Source organism: Octopus bimaculoides, chromosome 29 (assembly GCF_046866305.1).
Source record: "Octopus bimaculoides isolate indiv1 chromosome 29, ASM4686630v1, whole genome shotgun sequence".
NCBI lineage: Eukaryota > Metazoa > Mollusca > Cephalopoda > Octopoda > Octopodidae > Octopus > Octopus bimaculoides.
The window spans coordinates 17,033,588-17,058,931 of NC_142956.1; the positions used below are offsets into that span (position 1 = coordinate 17,033,588).

General features: G+C 36.8%; 1 protein-coding gene across 4 annotated transcripts in view; it reads right to left on the reverse strand.

Annotated features, from left to right (window-relative positions):
• LOC106883702 (uncharacterized) overlaps nt 1-24,492 on the reverse strand; it is a 100,903-nt gene extending 76,411 nt beyond the window's left edge. The window contains exons 1-6 of one of the 4 annotated variants that reach the window (XM_089344903.1): nt 24,395-24,492; nt 21,870-21,950; nt 3,823-4,024; nt 2,684-2,755; nt 1,817-1,888; nt 258-329 (exon numbers count right to left, since the gene is read on the reverse strand). In XM_089344903.1, the coding sequence (XP_089201029.1) occupies nt 258-329; nt 1,817-1,888; nt 2,684-2,755; nt 3,823-4,004 (398 nt within the window). In that variant the 5' untranslated portion in view covers nt 4,005-4,024; nt 21,870-21,950; nt 24,395-24,492. Of the gene's footprint in view, nt 1-257; nt 330-1,816; nt 1,889-2,683; nt 2,756-3,822; nt 4,025-10,174; nt 10,499-20,114; nt 20,230-20,462; nt 20,481-21,869; nt 21,951-24,394 lie in introns of those variants that run through there. The other 3 variants (XM_089344905.1, XM_089344904.1, XM_089344902.1) reach the window with 3 other exon arrangements.
• Nucleotides 24,493-25,344: the final 852 nt, after the last annotated feature.

Here is a 25,344-nt window from a genome sequence, read left to right on the forward strand (position 1 = left end):
ATTTATATATGCATATGCATGCACAAAATCATATTCATTAATTATCAGATACACATACATAAACCCAGACGCTGATAATCATACACACACACACACCTCTTCAGACATTAACACAGAATTGCATATTCCTGGGGAATGCGACTGAGTGTATGTAATGCGTCAAGGAGATTGAGAGAAAAAAGGAAAGCATGGAAAGACATTAAATGTTTAGAATTATATTATCAATAAAAGAGAATCAAAAAAGTAATGCAACTTACAGATTCCTTAAATTGGGAAGATTTTGAAAAGATCCAACTTCTAATTCATCTATTGCATTTTTATACAACTGTCTGTAACAAAAAAGTGAATCGTGAACAAACGTATACAGGTTCGTAATGTATATAAAAATATAATGCAAAAAAAATTAGGAAAGTATACGGTGATGATGACGGAGTAGATGATTATAATGATGATAATTATGATGGCATTGGTTGTCGTGGTGTTGGTGGTGATGGCATGATAATTTGGAGGGCGAGGACGATTTTAACTTAATGTTCAAGTTGATCAAGATGCTAGGTGGTGGTAGTGATGATGATGAAGATGATGATGATAGTGATGATGATGATGATGTTTGTGGGGGTGGTGTTTAAGATAATGATGTCGATGAGGAAGGCTACGGTAATGATGATTTTGATGATGGTGATGGTGATGGTGAAGCAATTATGTAGCTGGACATATTTTCACAGAAATAAAGAAAGTAAATCGTCAAAAGTTGGAAGGTTAGATATATTTATATATGAGTAAATTTGCTTTAAACAATACAATTACAAGATTGAGGGGTGGCATTCATCGTTCATCTAAAAGCAGTAAATGTTGTACAAACTTCAATACAAGTTAAAACACTAGTATTAAACAAGCCATAACCAAAATATAAACATATGTATGCACATACATGAAATGTGCTGCTTCAGCAATCACACACGCTTATGTACTTACACATACATACATAAAGACTCCCTAAAACACACAAACATACTCACATCGACGAACATTCAAAATCATTCACTTACAGCTCTGGAAGTGGTTTGAGAATGCAGAGAGTGACAAAGATAAAGAGCGCAATAGAATGGGATGGAAATTAAAGATTATAAATATGACGGGAATGAAATACTATCAAGAATGATCCAAATTACTATTCTGTTAAACTAGAAAATTTCCGGAAAATTTTTCCTTTAATTTTCTAGATAGCATTGTCATACAATATGCTTACTGTCATCCCAAATATAATGCAGTTTTTATACTACTTAATTTTCATAAATAGTATAAACAAAGTTCTCTTCTAGTCTAAAATATACTCTCCTTCATTTTCTACAATGCTCTTCCATCTATCTGGCCGACCACCTCTGAGGCCCCTATCCGAAACTTCACATGTCCGCAACGAAAAATACTTCTCCAGTACTGTTCTGATCTCCACTAAAAACATTCATATTTGTTTCCCCATTCAAATGGTTTCGAAGAGTGCAGAATAACTGATAATCAAATGTGCGAAATATACATCCACAGGGGTTATTCAGGGATGCTATTTAGATAGATCTACAGTTAAACACCGTATGTAATATACACACGTACGCTCACATCCATTCATCCACACAGAGAAATATATACAAGCATGCACTAAATGTTTCCCCTCAAGTATCACGATCTTACATCTCAGAAATGGGCCCACAATCACATTCACATATATTCACAAACTATAAAGTGCATTTGTACAAAGACATTACAGATATAGAAATATATGGTCAAAGAAATAGTAGAAACGTAGGTTGATTTAACTTACAGTGTTGCTAAACTGGAAAGACTTCCGAAGGTTCCGGCTTTGATTTTCTTAATTTTGTTATAGTTCAATTTCCTGGAACATAACAGTGAGTTAAGAACATTTATGGAACTAATTTGTGTGCAAAGAATTGGATGATGGAAGAGATGAAAAGTAGATTACCATCATGATGAACCTCATGATGATGTTGTAGACAATGTTGGGTGGGATAGGGTCAGTGATGAACATGATAATGTGGCAGAAGAGAAGAAATTATTGTGGGGGAGTTGATGGTCATATTATGATGCTGATGATGGGCTGATGTTAAATTTGATGATTGTAAAGTTGATGAGAATTCGCAGGTTTTGTTGTGATGAAGTATATGATATTGATGATGATGTTGGCGTTGAAGATTGTGTATGTGTAAAAGAATAAGATTAAGAAGAAGAAGAAGTAGATGATGATGAGGACGAAGGAGGAGGAGGAGGAGAAGAAGAAGAAAACAAAGACAACAACATGTAAAGAATTTGTTTAAATATTAGCGTATGAATCATCTGGGGTTAAATATACAACTACAAAGCTTATTCAAGTATGTTATTTAGCGTCTATGTAGACGTAAACACTGTACGTAATATATACACAAGTTAATACACTCATTCATACACATACACATATACATGCATACACAAGAATATTTCCCCTCAGGTATCACGCTTCCATATATCCTATATTTCAGAAATGAGCCCAGATAAACATTCAGACATTCACAAGCAATAAAAAGCAACTGTTGAAAGACCAGTGTCGGAGCTTAAATTAAAGTATGGGAAGACATTACAGATTTAGAAAGACATCGTCAATGAAATAATATAAAAGAAGATTGATTCAACTTACAGAGTGTTTAAACTGTAAAGGTTTCGGAAGGTTTCGACTTTGATTTCTTCGATATTGTTTTTACTTAAATCCCTGGAACGAAAAAATTGAGTTGAGAAGAACATTTATGGAAATCGCTTAAATAGAAAACAAACTAGTTAGTAGATTAGAAGAGGCATATAGGAGAGGAGAAGAATAGCAAAGAGCGTGCTAACGGTGATAATAGATCTCGACCATTTCTTCGACGCGAAACACAAAGGTTACATTATCCGAACTACATTGCGTCCTCTGAAACATGCAAGCTCAAACACCGTTGGGTTTGCCCGTGTAGTGAAGGCACAGCATACCATTATAGCAAGAATTCAGTCAGCCGTCATGTGCACTCCGATTCCAAACAAATGTGTGATGTGTTTCCGCACCACGTCGTCAAACTGTTTTCGAGGAGCGATATACTTGAGACAGCGGGCTTTAAGGGCTACTTCGATGCACTGCCGCTACTATTGGACTGGGAGGCTGAGTGTGGTGAGAAACTAGTATCAGCAGATGAAGTGGCAGAAGTGCTGATCTGCTGTGAGGGGCATATATCACCAGGTTTGGATAATCTACCTTCAGAGTTATATTTCCATATGGCAAACATAATGGAAAGGAACCGAGAATAGATGTGGTCTTGGCAGGATCTCTGGTCAATGTCAATCAACCCAAAGCATTTGACGGGATAGGTCATCGCTGCTTGTCTGTTCGTTTCCGACTTCAGAAGCTGGGTCACCCCAATGTCCAGCAGCATCTGCTTGGTGGTCAGATTCAATCGCTCAGACACTTTCATAATCAAACTTGGTTCCCCAAAGATGCCCCCTCTTCTCGTTTATATGTTTAGGCGTTGGATCCTTTTTTGCGAAGGCTGAGTTTGTAGAGAGTCTGTAGGAATCCAGTGGGGGTGAAACACAAATAAACATAAAAAACCAAAAACTTGAATCAAAATACTGACAATAAATTAATAATAAAAACAACAACAACAACAACAATAATAATAATAATAATAATAATAATAATAATAATAATAATAATAATAATAATAATAATAATAACAACAACAACAACAACAACAACGAGAATTTAAAACTTGGAATGTGGAAAATATGTAGAAAGTGTCTAATACTTACAAATATTTAACATTCAACGGAATGGGTTGCGGGATCGAAGTCAGTTCCCGAGATGAACAAAATATGTATGTGTGAGAATATGTACAGCTACATATGCTGCAAACGTCTGACGCAGCACGTGACTCCAAACATAATCTCATAAAGAGAACCAACACAAAAGTCAATTTGAATTGTTGGAACATATTTTCAGACGTGGATTAATCTGTAAAATAAGAAAATACAAAATACCAGAAACTTCAATGTCATTTATTTCCCATTGGACATTCTTCGAAGGACAAAGATTGTCCCCTGTTCCATGAGATGAATTTATCTTTGATTCACTTTCAGTTTAATATTTAAACTTACAAAACTAAATTCAATGATAATTCAATGGGGAGAACAGAGTTATTGAGTGATAAAATCGAAGGTAAACTGAACATCAATCGCACACACACACTCTCTCTCACACATACACACTATCTCACACGTATTATACATATGTGCGAGTGCATGTGTATGTGTGTAATGTACTTGCTATTTTTGTTGTTTTCCTTTCCATCAACATTTTGTCTCCCTTCAGATTCCATGAAGATATTTTGTGAAGTTGCTACAACCACCCAAGTCCCTATCAACAGCCTCAAACACATCTTTCTACTCTCAATTAAAGAAACCGAAACGACCTCTGTTGACAACGCCACAATCACATCTACAATAATCCCATGAACGCTGAGAACCACTACACAATAACATAGGCAGCGGAAATGTTTGCTCCCTGCTCCCACGGAAACGCAAGCTCTTCCCAACTTTCCTGCGCTCCAAACCATCAACAGCGACCTAACTTTTTTTCGACCAAACTGCTCCATATTACCTCGATTCCTTCGTGGTGGTGGTCGTCGTCGTTGTACTACACGTGAATAACTGGGAGTAGCGCCTTCAGAATAGTAACTATTTATGCCCTAACAGGGGCTGGGAAGCCAGATGTTTTCAGACGTCAATCTCGCGCTTTAGTACTTGTAAGAGACTAGACTAGAATTTGACGGAAGGAAGGTCTGTATAGGGCTAGTACATTGTAAGAGTTGTGTGAAGAGAGAGAGAGAGAGAGAGAGAGAGGAAAACCCACTTAGAAGCTTCCAGCTGTCTGACAGGTATCGAATGAATTAGCCTCTGCGTGGGGCCCTAGGCATGCTGTGGCTGCCGATACGCAGACACTCCCTGAGGTTGTGGCAGCTGAAACAATTTCTTGATGGTGGACGTGTGTTGGCACCATTTGTGAGGCGTTTTTCCACAGCTCGGTCTCCTTGACAGGGCTGTAGTTCTTGGTGAAGGAAACCCCCAAATTCTCTGCCTGGTACCTAGAATGTCACCAGACGTATAGAGCCCTCTACAAGTCGAGCATGCACTTGTGGAGTGTCTGACCATGATAATGAAGGAAGGTCCACCAACTGCTAGCGTCACTGTAATGAATGAGTGGGTGGTGTTCTAGTTTGATTGGCACATGGGAAAACCATTTTAGTCTTGAAGGATGTGTCAAAGTATAAGGAAGTGTCAGACTACCGACCCATAGCATATTTACCAATCATGTGGGAAATGGTGACAGGAGTAATAACTGACGAAATGTACACGTTTTTAGATTATGAAAGATTTTTATCTGATGAGCGGAAGGGTTGTAAACGAATGTGAAGTGGGACAAAAGATTAGATGTTAATAGACAAGATGATATTAAGGAACTGCAAAAAGGAGATTAACGAGACTAAGAGTGGCCTGCCTTGCTTATAAAATGGCCTATGATATGATGCCTCATAGTTGGATAGGGAAATATATGTGGTTATTTGGAGTGGTAGAAAGTGTACAAAGACGGCTAAAAAGAAATATGACAGCCTGAAAACCAGAGTTAACATCTGCAGGTAGGCCATTAAGTACGGTGAACATCAAAACAGGATTATTTGAGGGGGATAATCTCTCACAACTCCTGATTGTTCTGATACTAGAACCTCAATCAATGGTTTTGAGACATGGTAAAGCCGGATATAATTTGGGAAATGAAGTGGAAGAGGTTAACCAAATACAATATATGAACAATTAAGAGCTTTGTAGGAAAAATGATCAGCTTGGCCCATTTGTGAACACAGGATTTTTTTTCAATTGTGACATAGGAATGGAATTTGGTATGAATAAATGTATTATCTGATATTGAAGAGGTGGGGGTGGATAAAGCAGAGTCAAAGACTTCAGTCAAAGTTTAGAAGAAGTCAGCGATAAAAGTATTTAGGAATTTTGGAATCAGATACCAACAAAAGGAAAGATATGAAGGAAACCGTTTCGAAGGAGTACTTCAGGCGGATCAAGATTAAACTGAAATTTAAGTTAAATTCTAGGAACATTGTAAAGGTAATGAATTAAAGGGCTGTATCAGTTGTGAAATATGTGGCGGGTCCTGGGAATTGGAACAAAGAGGAACTACAAGACATTGATAAGATCGAAAAGCTCGGATAATCATGACGATGTAGAAGGCTGTGTATGAAAATGGCAGATGTAGACAAACTGTTCAGGAAAAGTAAAAACGGAGAAAGGGGTTTGATCAGTGTGACGGATTATGTGAGCATGGTAGTGAAAAGTTTCAATCAGTATGTTAAGGAAAGTACTGAAGAACTGCTAAGAGCAGTATGCAATGCAAACATTCTAAGAGGTGAAAGAAAAGTTGAAGTATTTGAAACACGGAAGCAAATTTGTATGGAAAAGCATTTACACACTCAGTTTATGAAGAATACGGAAGCATAAGACGCGTGGAACTAACTGAAAAAGGAAATGCGCCTAATCTCTCCTAATCCCCCATAATATTTGTATAGGTTCAAAGTCCCATTCCATTCATCCACTAACGCTAAGGAGTGAGATATTTCTAGGAAGGTCTTTAGACGCTTAAAGATATCAGAGCTCCACTGTTTCTTTCCCTGCTGTTCATATCCAAGATCCCCTACGTATCGGTCATGTCTAAGAAAACTTTTTCGAGGCCTTTCTATGAGTCTTCTAAGATCTTTCATTTAAATTCTTCCGTATCGTTTGCTGTTGCTGTTGGTAAGGGTGGGCGTGGTCAGAAGACTTTTTTACGCTTTTCCAAGTGGAAGTATGCTTTATGGCTCTAGTTGTCATGGTGGGTGCCGCTACCGCCCTCTTTGCGTTGGGAGCAGCGATGAAGAGCGAGTCATTGCTTTCAATTACACCATTGTAAAGCAGCCTTTAAGGTGTTCTATTTTGCCACAAATATAACACCTGGGTTTCCCACCCTTCATCACCACCCGCACCTGCCGCGCAATCTCCGAAATAGAAAAAAAAAAAATTCGGTATGCAATTCACGTCTTCGGGAACAACCAAAACTTGGAATTCCATAAGTTTTCTATTTTGTTGGGGTTTGATTTCATGCTTAATTTTTTCCCTGTGCTGGTACCTATGAGATGAGGAGGTACGTTTGCGACCCTCACTTTCGTCACATGTCCCATATCTTAGGGTAGCATCGCGAGCTAAGGTGCAGGTCGTTGTACCCATCGTACCCATCATTTAAAAAGCAGTATGCCCTTACATACTGCTTTCAAAGTGATAAACGCACCACCACCACCAACGCTCAACAGTGCTGGATAGCGCTACACTGGCCTCGAGAATTTGCATAGAATAAATGTTGCACGATAAAGTGTTTATTTTATCAACACCGAAAGAATCGTAATATTAGCAATACAAGTAATGACGGTCTACAAGCGAACATTTCCTTAGAGAGCACTCTGGGAACCGATATGCCTGAACAGACCCCTTGATCACTGCATATACTAAGCGCACGAAATTATGACTGTATTGATATTGTATCAGGTTGGGTTGTTTCATTGTCTTATTGTTTTATCAAGTTGCCTGCTGTGACCAGACACACCGCAAGGAGTAACTTAATCGGACAGGTGTATCTATATCCATCTAAACTCGGGTACATGCATGGAAGAGTATGTATACATAAACACATACATGCATGTATGAAGCTGTATACACAAATGCACATCTAGGTGTGTGTGTGTATGTGTGTGTGAATGTATGTTTGTATTTGTGTATGGGTACATGTGAATGTTTGTGCGCATGATTTTAGATAATATACATATGTCTGTGTGTGGTTATATATATATATATATATATATATATATATATATATATATATATATATATATGCGTGTGTGTGTGTGTGTGTATGTGTGTGTGTGTGTGTGTGTGTGTGTGTGTGTGTGTGTGTGTGTGTGTAAATGACGGCATATATATATTCGTATAAAACCATGCACATACATCTGATTATGTGCGTATTTATATATATATATATATATGTATATACGCATAAATATCATAGATATGTGGATATATATGTGAGCATCTATGGGTATCAATATGTGTGTGTGAATGTATATTTATGTGTATATAAATATGTATGTATATTTATATATGTATATATAGGTATGTATGTGTGTAGGTCTGTATATCTATGTGTATATTTTGGTTGTATTCGATTGTTAATCATAACACTCTATTTAATTTATTGTTTATATATATGTCTGCATTTGAATGCATGTATATATATATATATATATATATATATATATATATATATATATATATATATTTATTTATCTATTTATTTATGCGCACTTTTAAAACCTAGCTCCATCGTACCTTTACTCAAGAAACAAGAAGAAAGAATGAGAGAAAGTTGGGGCGAAAGAGTACAAGGGTCGCCCCCACTGCCGGAGCCTCGTGAAGGTGTTTTCGCTCAATAAACACACACAACGCCTTGGCTAGCAATCGAAACCGCGATCCTCCGACCGCGATTCCGCTGCCCTAACCACTGGGCCATTGCGCCTCCACACACACACACACACACACACACACACACACACACACACGCATATATATATATATATATATATATATATATATATATATATATATATATATATATATGCTGCTGAGACCCCCTTCGGTCATGACTGACCATGGGATTGCACCGAGAAAGTTACCCACGCGGGCAAAAGTCCGGGAAAGGTTGTTTATGGAAGACCAGCCTCTCCTCTCCACACCACTGATGTTATCCAAGGGAAAGGCAAAGGCCGATACAGCTTGGCACTTGTGACGTCGCAACTCATTTCTGGAGCAACGTGAAATAAAGTGTCTTGCTCAAGAACACCACACGCAACCCGGTCCAGGATTTTAACTCACAACCTCACGACGCCCTAACCACTGAGCCATGCACCTTCACGTCTTATATATATATATATATATATATATATATATATATATATATATATATATATATATATATATATATATATATATATGTATATATATATATATAGAGAGAGAGAGAGAGATAAGCTGTAATTTTTGTATAATTATATATTGTTAATATAACAGTACATAAAAACGGGCTAGAGTTGAAGAGCTCAGCACGAGCTAGAATTCACATTATAGTAAAAATGGATACACAAGAGTGGAAGACCACAGGAACAATACCGTATATCCAACGCAAGATTTAATATATGTGTGTGTGTGTGTGTGTGTGTGTGTGTGTGTGTGTGTGTGTGTGTGTGTGTGTGTTTGTGTGTGTGTGTGTGTGTGTGTGTGTGTGTGTGTGTGTGTGTGTGTGTGTTGAATTCCTTCAAGAATCAATGAATAATTTTATAGTTTTCAGTCTCTAAAATGTGTGAAAATACGGTAAAATAAAGTAAACGGGCATATACAGCGATTTAAACTTTAGAAATATCAAGAATGTTCAAAATATTTATTTAAAAATATTTATAAACATGCATAATTTCCAAGTTGTATAAAAATATGACAATTTAAGTTAAAAACATTACGGTATATAAACATACAGTATGATTTAACTGGGTATCCCTGAAACAGGAATACCGAAGCGCACGGGACAAAACAGCAACAGAACATCCAAAGTGTGGCAAAGTAAAATCCAAGTTTCACCATTCCGCAGGTAACATCAGTAAAGTCAAACCATAAACATCATTTACAGTGGATTACGAGTATAGGTGGAACACAAACACAGAACGTCTATGGCCATCTCAGGGGTATATCACCGTATTTAATGCACAATAGAGCACGACTAAATCTCTCATATATGAGGCAGGAAGTTACTGCATCCCTAAATAATAATACAACTGATAAGAAGACCTATATTGGATTATGTGAAGTCAGATTTAAAAATCACTATGTCGATCCAATCACATAACCTCCTTCTGACACAGGGGCAAAAGTAAAGCTACTAATTTCGCTAGCCACGTATGGACTTTGAAGGATAACGAAACGCCGCATGAGATTAACTGGAAAGTATTGGAGAAATTCTTACCTTATGTGAATGGATCGAATGAATGTAGACTTTGTTTGGCTGAAAGAGCCAAAATCTAAACTCCTCTTTGGATTCTAGGAGTGAAATTTTCAATAGTTTCATGCATATGTATAAATATATTGTGAAGAGTTGGAAAATTCCGCCTATTGCTGGCTGCCTTGTTATGTTGCACGATAAAACGCTTATTCTATCATTACCTATAGACTCGTAATAGCAGTAATACAACTAATGACGGACTACAAAGGAACATATCATTATAGACGGCTCTTGGAACGGAGCTACTGAACAGCGCATATGCTAACTGCACGAAGTCCTTACTATATTAATATTGCTCCAGGTCGTGTTGCTTCACTGTTTTGTATTATCAAATTACCCTATTTGACCAGACACGCCCCTATAGAATAGCCATGTCGGATATTCTATTTCCTATGTGTTTTTTATTGTTTATTGCTTTTCAGTGTCTACCACAAACAACGTCCACTTTCTCTCTTAACTGCTTTATGATTTCACTTAAACACTTGTGTGTCCATAGCTTGCACTCAGTACACTGTATGAAATATCTACCGACATTTTCCTACATATACAACAGAAGTTTCGTCTTTGTTATTTAGGGCCTTTTCATTCCAAGTTTTACTTCCATGCTTACAATTTCTTTCTTAATTCCAGCAGTCTCACCACATCTTATTTTCAGTGTGCCCATGCTGACTACGGTTCCCCTAAGTTTGTGAACTTGATAGAAAGAGCAAGTAAGCAGGGAATAGTTTCTAATGCATAAAAATTGCTATAGGAACGTTTGCCCGAGGGTAAACAGCACTTTTATATGATCTTATATTCAAAAATATATATTAACTTTCAACATAGTCACTATTTCCACAGATCTTCAAAGAATTCTAGCCGAATACAGAAACAAATTTAAGAAGCGGATACCGGGAAGCTGAGGAAAACTTGTACATCTCGCATATTTCGTTATATTTCTGCTGCTTTTAAATAAAGCATATTACTCTACCTCTGGTAATTGAGTACTCTTTTTCCACCTTGTTTCACATTTATGTGCTTACTCCGGTATATATATATGTGTGTATGTATGTATATATATATATATATATATATATATATATATATAGTGTAGTATATTGCCACTTAAGTGTGGCTGACCCCTAGGGGTGGATGTTACTGTTGCTTTTAGCCCCAGGAGGACATCTCCTCCAGCTGGCTTATCGACACACGACTGTGTCCTGTTTGCCAAGGGTAGTTATCCCTCTCACCAACATCTGCAGCACGAACGGATCCGGATTTCAGGGTTATTTCCCTTCGTCGGCGTCCGATAGCGGCTGACCTTGGTGAGAGAGACAAAAACCTGGCAATCTTATATCTTCTTTTCAAGTGAAATTCTTCACTGATATCGAAAAGGTGAAAACAAGCAATGTTAATTCTCTAAATGAAGTCCTCCTGGGGCTAAAAGCAACAGTAACATCCACCCCTAGGGGTCAGCCACACTTAAGTGGCAATATACTACACTTTATCGTGCAGTTACTGTTAATACTTCATTTAGAGAATTAACATTGCTTGTTTTCACCTTTTCGATATCAGTGAAGAATTTCACTTGAAAAGAAGATATAAGATTGCCAGGTTTTTGTCTCTCTCACCAAGGTCAGCCGCTATCGGACGCCGACGAAGGGAAATAACCCTGAAATCCGGATCCGTTCGTGCTGCAGATGTTGGTGAGAGGGATAACTACCCTTGGCAAACAGGACACAGTCGTGTGTCGATAAGCCAGCTGGAGGAGATGTCCTCCTGGGGCTAAAAGCAACAGTAACATCCACCCCTAGGGGTCAGCCACACTTAAGTGGCAATATACTACACTTTATCGTGCAGTTACTGTTAATACTTCATTTAGAGAATTAACATTGCTTATATATATATATATATATATATATATATATATACATTTATATTTGGTCGTAATGTGTAATTCCTGACGAAGAATCTAATTTTTAATTCAAGAAAAGCTTTTTTCCGTATTTGTCTTTGAAATTAATTCGACTCGGAAACAATTTGTAGATTTTATATTGGATCTATACCAATATGGATTATGTATGAAAGATCGTCTGCACCAATAATTTTTTCCATTCATTTTATATATATAAATGCATGTATGTATGTATAAATATATTTGTATGTGTATATGTATATTCTTTTTTTGTTTTTTCAGACATGGGATTGCTGGAACAACGCCTTAAGGAGTTTTAGACGAACAAATCGACCCCAGGAATTATTCTTTGACAGCCCAGTTTTCATTCTGTCATTTCTTTTTTCAAACCGCTCCATTATGGAGGCGCAGACACAGGAACATCGTTTGTGCAGCGATGGTTGGAGAACAGAAACAGACAGACAGACACACGCATGACTATATACATATACCTACGATGGGCTTCTTCCAGTTTCCGTCTACGAACAGCACTCACAAGTCTTTTGTCAAATATAGAATGTCTTAGCTACAACATCATGCCTCATTGATAGAAATACCGTGATGACATTTTCTTACAACTGCTTATGATGTGGATGATATCTTCTATGTGAACTCCACAAAGTCTGCATCGATTGTCACATTTTATGGCTTTTCCTGCATCTTTATCCTTTTTGTGCATCACGTACTTATTTGGTATTTCCTGTTTCTGGATGGCAAACACAAAGCATTCAAAGTGGGAGATAGTAGTCTGGCTACTGGTCCATAATAAACTGCTTTGCTGATCGATCACGGACATTTCTACTTACGTATCCACACATCGTCTACTACTCAGATAGACTCATCGTTTCATCTGATGATACGTTGCGGTGAGTCGCGTGAATTCTTTGGGCATCTATTCTAAGTTATCAGGCAAAGAGTATTGCTCAATGAGCTGCCTTCCAAGTCTTATGATGTTATTAGCCACATGTATGCAAATTTGGCCAAGGAATGCACTTCGATACTTGGTGGTTAAAGATGTTGCCGGGGGATATGATGCGACATCCAAAGGCATTTTGGATCGATGTTAAGCCTCAGCCGTCTGGTTTTTGTTTTAGGTAGAGGCGGTCTACGCCACTGTTTATGTGGAAATTATGTGTGTTTTTCTAGTATTTTTCTCATCAAGCGACCAATCAAGCATCCCAAATGTCGATATAAGTACTGGCACTGCAAACACATTGTGGGTCACTATTGTATTGATTGCAAAGAGTTCTGAGGTCCACATTTTCTTTATTCTGCTGTAATATTTTTCAGTGACACGTGTTTTGTTAGAGGTGTCATTGTAAGGTATATTTTCATCCATCCCACCTAAATACCTGCAACGTTCATCGTCAGATACAGTGGAAACAGTGAAATCATTAACGGAAATGCTACTCGTCTGGTTTATAGTGTTCCCCCTTTTCACAACAATATAACAACACTTATCGTGACCCAACTCCAAATCTACATACTTTGAGAATGTTGTAACTAGCTCAAGGCTATTTTTCAGTCCAGAGTTTCCTCCAAAAGGTGTCAATATCCTCTTGTGAAGGACCTTTCGTGATGTTTGCTGTTCCTCCTCTCCTGTCTCTCTATACTGCTGCCTGGTTACGGTTAATTGTTTTGTTTATTGTTCTTCTCTTGGTTATTCTCTTCTGATGTCGGAGTTTTTCACTGAGAAAGCTTTTCGCTCCTGCGTGGGGGTAATCCGTTTACAAGAGAGTGTCCTCTTTTTGCTGTCTCGAAACATCATTTCCATCTCCTTCTTTACTTTCTGCAGGTAGGACATATAGTGATTTGCTTGTTTGCATGCAATAAGTATCATTACATGACTGATGGTCTTCTGTAAGTCAGTTTATCTTTTTCTCTGTCTTCAAAACCCATGTTAGTACTTTCTTTGATATTTCGGTTTTGCTTACGTTTTGAGTATCATTCATGCACTGTTTTACAGTAGTAACCAGCGCATATAGACAGGCGTTAATCTGCCAGTATATGTATTCATCACACTGTTCTAACTACTCATCAGCAATTTCGTTAACAGTTCTTAATACCGTATCTGTATGTTTTTTTTGTTTTTTATTTACTTTGACAGAGAATACTCTCTCCTCGAGAGAGTCCCTCGAAGCTAGTTATTTTTTCTGGGAAAAATTAAGTAAGGGCACATTTCACCGGCATACAATCCTGACTACCACTACTACTACAATATTCGTTGCGGTTGTGCCTGCTCTTTACCATGGTCTAGGTGGTGGGACGGTGGTCAGTTACTTGAGCCAGTAATGTAGCTTGGCTGGTAGGCACTATGGAGTCTGTTGGAATGTCGTTAGCTGCGAAACCACGTCGTGGTCTTATATCAATCACGTTTTCGTATTTGTTTATAGATTTGGGAAGACGGTTAAGTTTTGATTTTTAATGAAGTTACAATTACTGAACTTCTTTCTATTCTCTACAAATGTTGCTAATTGGCGTAGTTGCTTCGCAGTAAAATTATTTAATTCTGTATTCAGATCCTGCCAATATGATTTCTATCGATTCATAAAGCCAACAGCGGGGCTTAGTTTCGCTTTTTCGTACCCCTTAAATAGATCAGTATTCAATTCATAACTCCAAGAGAAATGAATTTTGCAGTTACGGTTTCTTCTATTACTACAACTAGAAAGAATTTGTTTACCAATTGAGCTGTGGTTTTCATTCTGTTCCTCAACTGTGTTGTTCATGTCGTGTCCAACCATGTTATCTATAGTAGCTCTCTACAGGCTAAATTCAAGTTTCAGACGAAAGGCACAAAGACCGTGAACAAAAGACACCCTCAGTTTCTTCATTTCAAGATTAACCAGCATTTTAACAACGCCAAATATGCGGCTTATCGCTTCGTGTAATGTATGTATGTATGTATGCATGTATCTGTTTATGAATGTATGTATGCATGTATGTAATTTATGTATGTATGCACGCATGCACGCACGTGTTTATATCTGTCTGTCTGTCTGTATGTATGTATGTATGCTCTTATCAAGAGCAGGGCTCATTAGCCACCAACGGAGCCGTAAATGCAAAATGTAAGTTAGTACTAGAGCGCAGAATGTTCCTGAAGGTCGGCAATGGTCTTCCTCGGTCACGAGTGGACGGCCATCATGTATGTATGCATGTGCGTGTGAAATTTATTTAGTATTCATTATTCAAAAGCTGAATAATGCTAATTTATTTGAGAGAAAGTGAGTTGTGTGAAATATTTTGAGAAGAGGATTGTTGACTATTTTAAGACCAACCTTATATTGCTTTTCGCTTGACTTTAACATTTAGAACATACTTTAGAAACCTGTCACTGTTTTGTTCGTCTCGATTACTACAATGTACCAGACTTTAAATGCAATAACAACGACGCAGTAGTGCAATGGGGGGAGGGGGAGGGGTAAACAAATATCATCATATATATATATATGTGTGTGTGTGTGTGTGTGTGTGTGTGTGTATGTGTATAATGTACATATATGTATATATATATATATATATATATATATATATATATATATATATATATATATATATATAAAGAGGTATATGTAGACATGTATATAAATGTATACCTATATATGTATCTATCTCTGTACGCACATTAACAGACGTAGACAAGCACACCCAAGACGGCGGTGATGATTGCTTACCACTGTATTGCAGTTGTAAGCAATGGTAAGTGTGACCCATTTGCATTAAAATTCTGATACTTTTCAGTAAACGATACATGCAAAACATTGTTAAAGTTTGTTCTAGATGTTAAGCCATGCGGAAAGACAATATACCTTTGTTTCTCAAAATATTTCACACAACTCTCTCTAAAAAAGAGCCTTATTCAACCTTTGTAAAGTTTTGGCTCTATAAATCGGACACATACATGCATACATACATATTAAGAATCCACGAGATAGTAAAATCCATAGCCACTCATAAGAAGGAGTATTTGTGAAATGTCCCAGTGAAACCTCAATAACATATAAACATATAAACATACAAACTATTCTCCTCTTACTTTTCTTGCTCTTTCTATCAAATTCACAAACTTAGATGACTCACCATCAATATGTGCACAATGAAAATAAGATGTGGTGAGATTGTTGGAATTAAGAAAGAAATTGCAAACATTGATCAAGATTTGAAAAGAAAACGCCCTACAGATCAAAGGCCAAACTAATAATAACAGGGAAACATACAAGTCGCTAATAACATTAGGAAATGTGGGCTGTTGTCTATATAGTAGAATGTAGTTAGATATTTCATATGGTGCACTGAGTGCAAGCTCTGGACACACAAGTGGTTAAGTGAAATCATTGAGCGGTTAACAGAGAAAATAGACGTTGTTTGTGGTAGATGCTGAAAAGCAATAACCACTAAAAGCATAGGAAATAGAAATCTTTAGAGGCAGCCGATTATAAGTTAATTAGCAATGGAGGAGGATGTTCTGAAATTATAGTTGCCATAATAAGACCTAACTAGAGAAAGTTCCGAGAGCCATTAAGTCTGTTGGTAACAACAATGAAGTAGAAATGTGTTGAGAATGTATTTAAGCATCGGATGTAGTATGCTGGAAAGAAACCTGCATGCTACATCTGGTGCTCAAGCATTTTCGCAGCACATTTCTATATTATGGTTCTTATCAATAGACACAATAGATCTTTGAACTTTCTTCAGATAGGTCTTAAAATGGTAACTATAATTTTAGAACATCCTTTACCACTGCCAATTAAGTTATCTAGTACCTCAAAAGATGTTCTGTTTGTGATGCATATAGATGACCGCATATATATATATATATATATATATATATATATATTCATACAAAACGACAAGCATACACATATATTTATATTAAAGCACACACAGGCATATATGTATATATGATTATGTAAAATCACACACACAAACATTTACGTGTACCCATGTATACATACACATTAATACACACATAAACACACACATGCACCTAAATATACATATGTGTATATAGCTTTACGCATATGTGTACGTACTCATCTATGCCTATACCCAAGTTTACTTGAAAATAGCTACAAGTCCCCATGAGGTTACTCTGTGAGGCGTGTCTGGTGAAAGTAGGCAATTTCGGGCCTAGTGACTAGAGTAGAAAAGAATATTCATTGTATATATAACTGACCGTAACAATCCAGGAAAAAGAAAAGGAAAATGGGAAATGAGAGAATCTAAAATCTAGAGAGAAGAAATAGAGAGATAAAAGAAATAGTGTGAAACCTCTTCAGAGATGAAGAAATATTGTGGTGATGTTGCAAACTTGTCCATGTATTTGTTGCCTTATGGTCTCTTGCATGGTCACTGCAACACCAACAGTCATACTACCGTCAACACTCGACCAAGGACATAATCGGCTCTTCCAGGAATTCGTTGAAACAACGCCTTTCCAACCACAGATCTTCCTTCAGTATACCGGAAGAGGGATTCGGCACGTCATTAGCCAGTCAGGTATGGCAGGTAATAGACGACGGGACCCCAAACACAATATCTTCGAGAATCAAGACCCTACATTAACGGGACCAACCACTGTAAATTACACATACTGGAACGGGCGAGGATCCTAAAAAACACCATCCAACCAGGGAATATACTGAACTGAAAGGAGGTCTTCGAACCATGCTTGCAATTCAGTAAATTCCTGCTAGTCAGTTGGAAACCACGAGATAGCAGGACCACCAGTGATCGATAGCCAAATGGACCCCCCCCCCTCCTGTGTTGACATCGGTGATCGATAGCGAAGGGGAGAAATCTCCTTTGCTAATATTGAGTAACGAGCTCATTTCTTCCAACAGCTTTTCGTATCTGATGGTACGCATAAAGCCAGCCTTTATTGACGTGAAACCTAAAGTAATCTCTTAAAATGGCCTTATCCAGCTGTAATATATACTGCTCTATAGCTTAGAGTGTTTCTGTTTTCGGATTTATGTTTGCGGACGATATATATGTAATAAAGGAAAATGCATTGTGAATATACAACGACGGATAAAGGACGTACACGTATAAGATACACAGGGGCCCTTACTTTTCATCAGTTATCAAGCAAAATGGTAATCCTCAGTTTCGTATCATTAATAATAAGACTGAGAACTTCCATTATTAGAGGTGCCTGCGAAGGACTCAGGAAATGTCGGTCCTCAAGCAAGCATAACAACGCAAAAGTGGACATATGAAAGTAAAAAATTATCTATTTTAAAACGATGGACAAAAGCAAAACGAGCAAAATATGGCCTTAGGGCCAAAAGACAAAAATGGTGGGTAACGCTAAGAAGAAACCCTGAAGGATATAAACAACAGTAAAGAGTAAAACAAAGAAACTTTCTGCGACCGAATAGCTGGGGGAGCAGTGTGAGACAGAGAAAGAGAGAGAGAGAGAGAATGAGGGAAAGCTGGCCACGGGTCACGTGTCAGCAGCACGTAGAGAAGGAAGGGAGAGAGCGACAGTGGGAAGACAGAGAGAAAATAAGAGAAGAAATGAAGGGGAAACTGGCAGGAGAAAGACGACAATTACTAGTGAGAGGGCGGGAGACAGAAAGAGGGGAAATTGGACAGGGTTGAAATAGAAGTAAGTGGGAGAGAGAGAAAAGGAGAAAAATGAAGGCAAGCGTAGAGTCACACAGAATATATATAAATTTGCTGTTTCCTTTTCTCTCTCGACCTCTTCTATTTCTGCTATAAAAGGCACAGGTTGTGTGTTAGAGAAAGAATGCTAGAGACATTAAACTGTTGGAGCATGTTACGTAGGCGTCACGTTTGGTATTGTGGTAGGAAGAAATACAACTGATGCTATCTTCTTAGTGAGACAAGAGCAGAAATATCTAATCCTATTCCTTGTATATTTAGAGAAGAGTCATATTTTGGTTCTCAGCTTTGTGATCCGTCTGAATCCGGGGTAAATCTCCCACGAACTAGAGAGTGACACGAATACTAGACCCCTCACTTCCTCTTTCTCTCACACCTGTAATATATACATTACATCACACCCAGAAGTTTATGCATTTGCTATCCACGAAAAAGTGGCACATTATTCCGCTTTTTCTTCTCAATATGCTGAATGACTGACATGAAACTACACACTGGGTTACCCTTGGAGACATCTGAATGCGGGTGTGTGGGTAGATATGTATATGGTGGTGTGACTCAGTGAATTGAAAATCTCAAGCAAATGCCAATTTCAATGCCTGGATAGGCGTGGGACATATTTCTACGTATTCAAATTAGGCCTCGATATTCTTGTCAATGCACTTGACTTAACACATTTATATAAATAGACGTTTTAATAGAGGTGTGTTTCTTTTAAATTTATATAAAAGAAAATGCGGATCTTTTTTAAAACGGGGGCCACATTTTTCATTAATGTTTTACGTAGTGTTTTTGGTACCGAAAGACTTTCAAACTTCGTATACTTATCTATTTTGTGTTATAGAACAGAAAAATATTTTTGTATTCGAATTTATTTCATGTAAAAAATTGTCTTATTTCGATAATTTCAACCAATCACTGACGTCCACTCAGCCGATATACATTAAGTGCCGACTACATAAACAAACGATTCTTCGTTTTATTTGCTTTTTTCATTTTAAATTTGCTTTAACCCTAACCCTAATCCTAACCCTAACTCTAACCCTAGGGTTAGGGTTAGGGTTAGGGTTAATTGTTTCAGAATCGTTTGTTTATGTAGTCGGCACTTAATGTATATCGGCTGAATGGACGTCAGTGATTGGTTGAAATTACAGAAATACGACAACTTTAACATGGAATAATTTATGGATTTCTTTTTTTTTTAAGAAGTCTAAGAGAAAAAGATGTTTTATATGACACATTCTACCAGTGTTCCAAGTTTCAAAGTGTTTCGTTAATGAAAAATGTGGCCCCCGTTTTAAAAAAGATCCGAAAATGCTTGTATACATACGTACATACCTTTTGTGTATTTGTGATTTTTGAACGCACCGAAAAGCTGTCAGTGGATATACTCGCTTTTGCAGCAGTCGGTGCTGTGTCTAACACGACCCATCATCTGAAATGTTGACACCTCCTTCGGGTTTGCTGTCCTATATTACTCATTTGAGAAACTGTGGTCGTTCAGTTGTGGGTAACAGGGAACCAATGAGGTGATAGACTTGCCAGACGAAGATACACTATTCGGCATCTTACCAGCAATTACTGTTTCCCCCATAGGGGAAACACACGATAGTTTTCGAACGAAGACTATCACACAATAGTTATAACAAGAACACACAAAAACAGTCAATGGAAACTTGCACTTACTGTACAGACGCACTCAAATAACTAGTAATGATCCAAACTCACGGAGTCGCTACACCGCTAAGCATTTCAACCGGTGTCACACAGACGAAATGCCGCTAAGCATTTCGCCCGGCGTGCTAACGTTTCTGCCAGCTCGCTACCGTATGTGTGTGTGTGTGTGTGCATACCTACATATCTATATATACGCCCATATAAATATAGGAAATTGGTTACATACATATATACATTTCACAGAAGTAAGATAAAGAAGTAAATAAGATATTGAACATGAAAAGGTGTGTTACGAGTTCAGATGAGAATGTAAATAGAAGGAAAAACAAGAGAAAATCCCATATATATATATATATATATATATATATATATTAGCAGCTAAGCTCGGTTTCACCCGGTCAGAGAACGATGCGAAGAGAGAAACGAAAACATAAAAAAGAGGAAGAAGTGGATACGAAGTGGTGTTTGGGCGACGGATCTTGGTAGAAAAAAAAAAAGAATGTCATGGTGAGTTAGTAAGGAGAGCAAAGCAAGACTGGACTTATGTGGGCTGGCAGGACGATGAAAAAATTGCGGAGTTGAAATTGCCGTTGTTATCATTGGAGTGCCTCTTGGTAGACAACATTCTTCGTCCTTCCCACGGGTGCACAAATAGAAAGACCATGGGGCACAGCCAACTTACAGTTGTGTGTGTGAGAATACTTGCTCTGTCAGATTCAAACCAACCGCTTGCATTGAATGTCTCTGCGCCTTGTTGATTGTCATGGGAAAGCAGAGTTTGATGGGAAATTGCATCTGTTTAAACTTGTAGGTCGTATCGGAGTGGGTAAGGGACATGGGAGTTATAAGTATGTCTTAGCCAGCGGCCGGTTCATTCAAGATTGTTGCCTACAGAACTCGGGAGCACAATCTTTGGATAATCATCCGCGTACCATTGCACATTATTGGAGCATCTAAATTCCTTAGCAGCATGATTGGCGCGCCAACTTTCAGATGCAGTTCGTGAGCTGGTAGTTCTGCATGTCCCCCACTTTTGTTAGATTTGTCATGGGCCGGCCGGTCTATCTCAGATACATGGGAAACTGGAGTAAATTTTTCATCAACACAGGGAAGCCGAAATAAATTTTTTCAATGTCCAAGGGAAGCCAAATCGCAAAAAAGGTTGAGAAATGCTGATCTATAACGGTGGTTTTTATTTAGGCACATCGTAAAAGTAATTATAATGAATTGTTTAATATAAAGAAAAGTATGTTTTTTCAAGCAAATACAGTCAGAAAAAAATATTTACTACAAGGAGAAAGAGACAAAAATAAAATAACACGTGTCAAAAATTATTTTTTTCTAAAAACGTTCAATGACTTTAACTGAAGTGCGGGGTTCGAGTAGACGTCATTCCACCTTTTGATTTATCATTACCATTCTTTTCGTTCGATTTTACTTTTCCTCCACTTTTCTGTTTTTTTCTGTCCTTGTGTTGTTCCACCCTGTGATTCGACCCTGTGCAGTTAATAAAAAATTATGTCATCAGGTATGTATATGTATGTGCATGCGTGTGTATGTGTGTTTAATAACGTACCGTATATAGTATGTCTGTACTTCTGTATGCAGTATAAATTAAGGAAATAGAAGCACTTGTACAGAGAGACAAAGGATTTTATATTTTACCTGCCAACTTTGCAACTGCTGCGATAATTATTAATCGGCCAAGGAACATTAAATGTGTATTGTTTTAAAGGAAATGAAAATAAAATTTCGTATTGACACTTCACGCATGTCAGTCGTCAGGAATGTATGCGTAGATCTGTGAGTGTTTAATAACGTACCGTGATAATATGTCTGTATTTTCGTATGCAGTGTAAATTAACCCCCCCCCCCCCCCAAATTACAGTATCGAAATGTGATTGTTTTAGTTTTGATACTGAAATAGCGGAAAAGTTTAATTTCTAAAGTGAAAGTATTTGACACGAGTGTTTTTGTTTCACTTTTGACACGTAATACTTAAATAGTGGAGGAGATATTATGTTGCCGTGGGCTCGAACTATGCAAGAAGTTTAAAAAATTTTTTTTGACTAAAACACAACCTGAAGTAAGGCATGTGTAAAATTTGAATGAAATTGGTTGCGTAGTTCTGGAGTTTTAGAGATTCACACAGACACACAGTTTCATTTATATATATATATATATTCTTTTATTTGTTTCAGTCATTTGACTGTGGCCATGCTGGAGCATCGTCTTTAGTCGAACAAATCGACCTCAGGACTTATTCTTTTTAAGCTTCGTACTTATTCGATCGGTCGGTCTTTTGCCGAGCCACTAAGTCACGGGGACGTAAACACACCAACATCGGTTGTCAAACGATGGTGGGGGACAAACACATACACATATAGATATATATATATACGACGGGCTTCCGTCAGTTTGCATTTACCAAGTCCACTCACAAAGCTTTGGTCGGTCCGAGGCTATAGCAGAAGTCATTTGCCCAAGGTGTCACGCAGTGGGACTGAACCCGGAACCGTATATATATATATATATATATATATATATATATATATATATATATATATATATATATATATATATATATATATATATATATATATATATCAAGTAATTCAAAGCAGTTTGCTAATCTCTTTAGAAGAAACGTAATCCCGACATCACGATCAATATACGAACTATCATCAGCTGAAATTTGACTTCTTTTGTAAATAAATAAACTCTCCTTGTTTGACCTATCAATTGAAATGTAGTATTGGAAGCTTTATGTGTGCGTACGCGTGTGTGTCCGTGTGTTTGTGTGTGTGTGTGTGTGTGTGTGTGTGTATATATATATATATATATATATATATATATATATATGTTTCTCTCTGTGTGTAGTATGTACGTGTATATTTATAACTATGTGTGTAGTGCAAATTTAAATAGCTGGAATGCGAGGTAAAAAAAAAACAAACAAACAAACATCATGAATTAGTTTGACACTCAGCAAAATTTGAATTTGAAGATATTTTAAAAGTTTTCATGCCTAGGTTGTCCTACGGAAAGGGTAGAAGATGAAGGAAAATAGAGAGAAAAGAACAAGTGTGTCTGTGTTTTATATATATGTATATATATATATATATATACATATATATATATATTTAAAATACAGAGATGCCTATAATAGGACATCTAACCGCTAGAAAGAGCAGCAAAAAACTCTATACCACAAAAATGGGGATAATTTCGAAAGGGAATGATAAATAAAAACATTTACCAATCCATTTTCCGTACCATGGTTTCAAGCTATTTTAGCAAAATAAAAAAATATTTTGCGAGGTCAGCTATCTTCAGCGGAACACCCAGATAGAACATATAAACACGAGTCACTACATAGGAAACATGACTTATGCTTGTATGCTTAATTTTTCAAAATTTACCGCGCATGTGCGGTTTACCTTATCGGCAGCCGATTTTCTTTCAGAAATTATATATATATATATATATATATATATATATATATATATATATATATATATATATATATATATATATATATATATATATACATATATATATATATATATATATATATATACATATATATATATATATATATATATATATATATATATATATATATATATATATATATATATATATATATATATATATATGAGAGAGAGAAAGAGAGATGGATGGATAGCTGGATAGATATGCATACACAATTTGTGACAGACCATACCTTTCTTTTGCTGGGCTCAAATCTCATTTGCGGACCCATAAAAAACGAGCCTCCACCAACTACTTTGCCTATATATCTGTGCGCACGTTTCAATGCCATGTATGCCATAAGGTCTGCAAAATCTAATAGAGGCCTCAGAAGACATTCTAAGATCCATAAAATCAGAACTTAAGTAAACTTTAGTAAATAATAAATAATATTGTATATATCTTACCTTTTATTGGTATATAGACCAATATTTACAGCGATTCTGTCAAATATCCTTCCAGAATGATAAAAAAAAATTTTAAAAAGTCACGAATTTTAAGGCTCGATCCAACCGGAAGTAATACTTGACAACAGAAATTTTAAAACCCGATTTGGAAACATGAACAGCGAAATAGCTTTAATTTCTGTATAGAAGCTGTTACACAAAGAACAGAACATTATTTCTGAAAACTTAGACATAAAATATACGTTGTTTAAATATACTGTAATTAAAAAAAAATCCTTACAATATATAATCAATGAAATTCTGAAAGTTTCTCTACCTGCTAAAGTAACGTATTGGAAAGTTGTAATCAAATTAGCGCCCGCGTGCTAGGCATGATTTGGTAAAAATTTCCGAAGAATAATGAGCAGTCTACCTACATCTGAATGTGTTCGGAAAATAAATAAAGTACATTTTGAATGGGTTTCTCAAAGGGAAAGATTAATTAATAAACAAACACCCATCTTGGTTTCAATGGAAAACAATTATTTTATTTTTTTATTTTTAACTAATCTAACTTTCGAACAAGCCACAAAGAACTTTTCTCCCGCAGTACTTGCGTATTTTCTGTATCCAGATTTGTAGTACTTTATTGGCGATCTGGAAGTGGGCTAGATGGAGATATAAGTTGGCTGCTTCAATAAAAAATTGGTGTAGCAGATTTTTGTTGTTATTTTTAAATGTTAAATAAATATCTGGCCAGGTACTGGAGTAGAGATTTCTGCTATAGCCTCAGGCCGACCAAAGCCTTGTGAGTGGATTTGGTAGACGGAAACTGAAAGAAGTCAGTCGTATATATGTATATATATATATATATATATATATATATATATATATATATATATATATATGCATACATATGTGTGTTTGTTTGTCTGTGTTTGTTCCCCCAACATCGCTTCACATACTCGTAA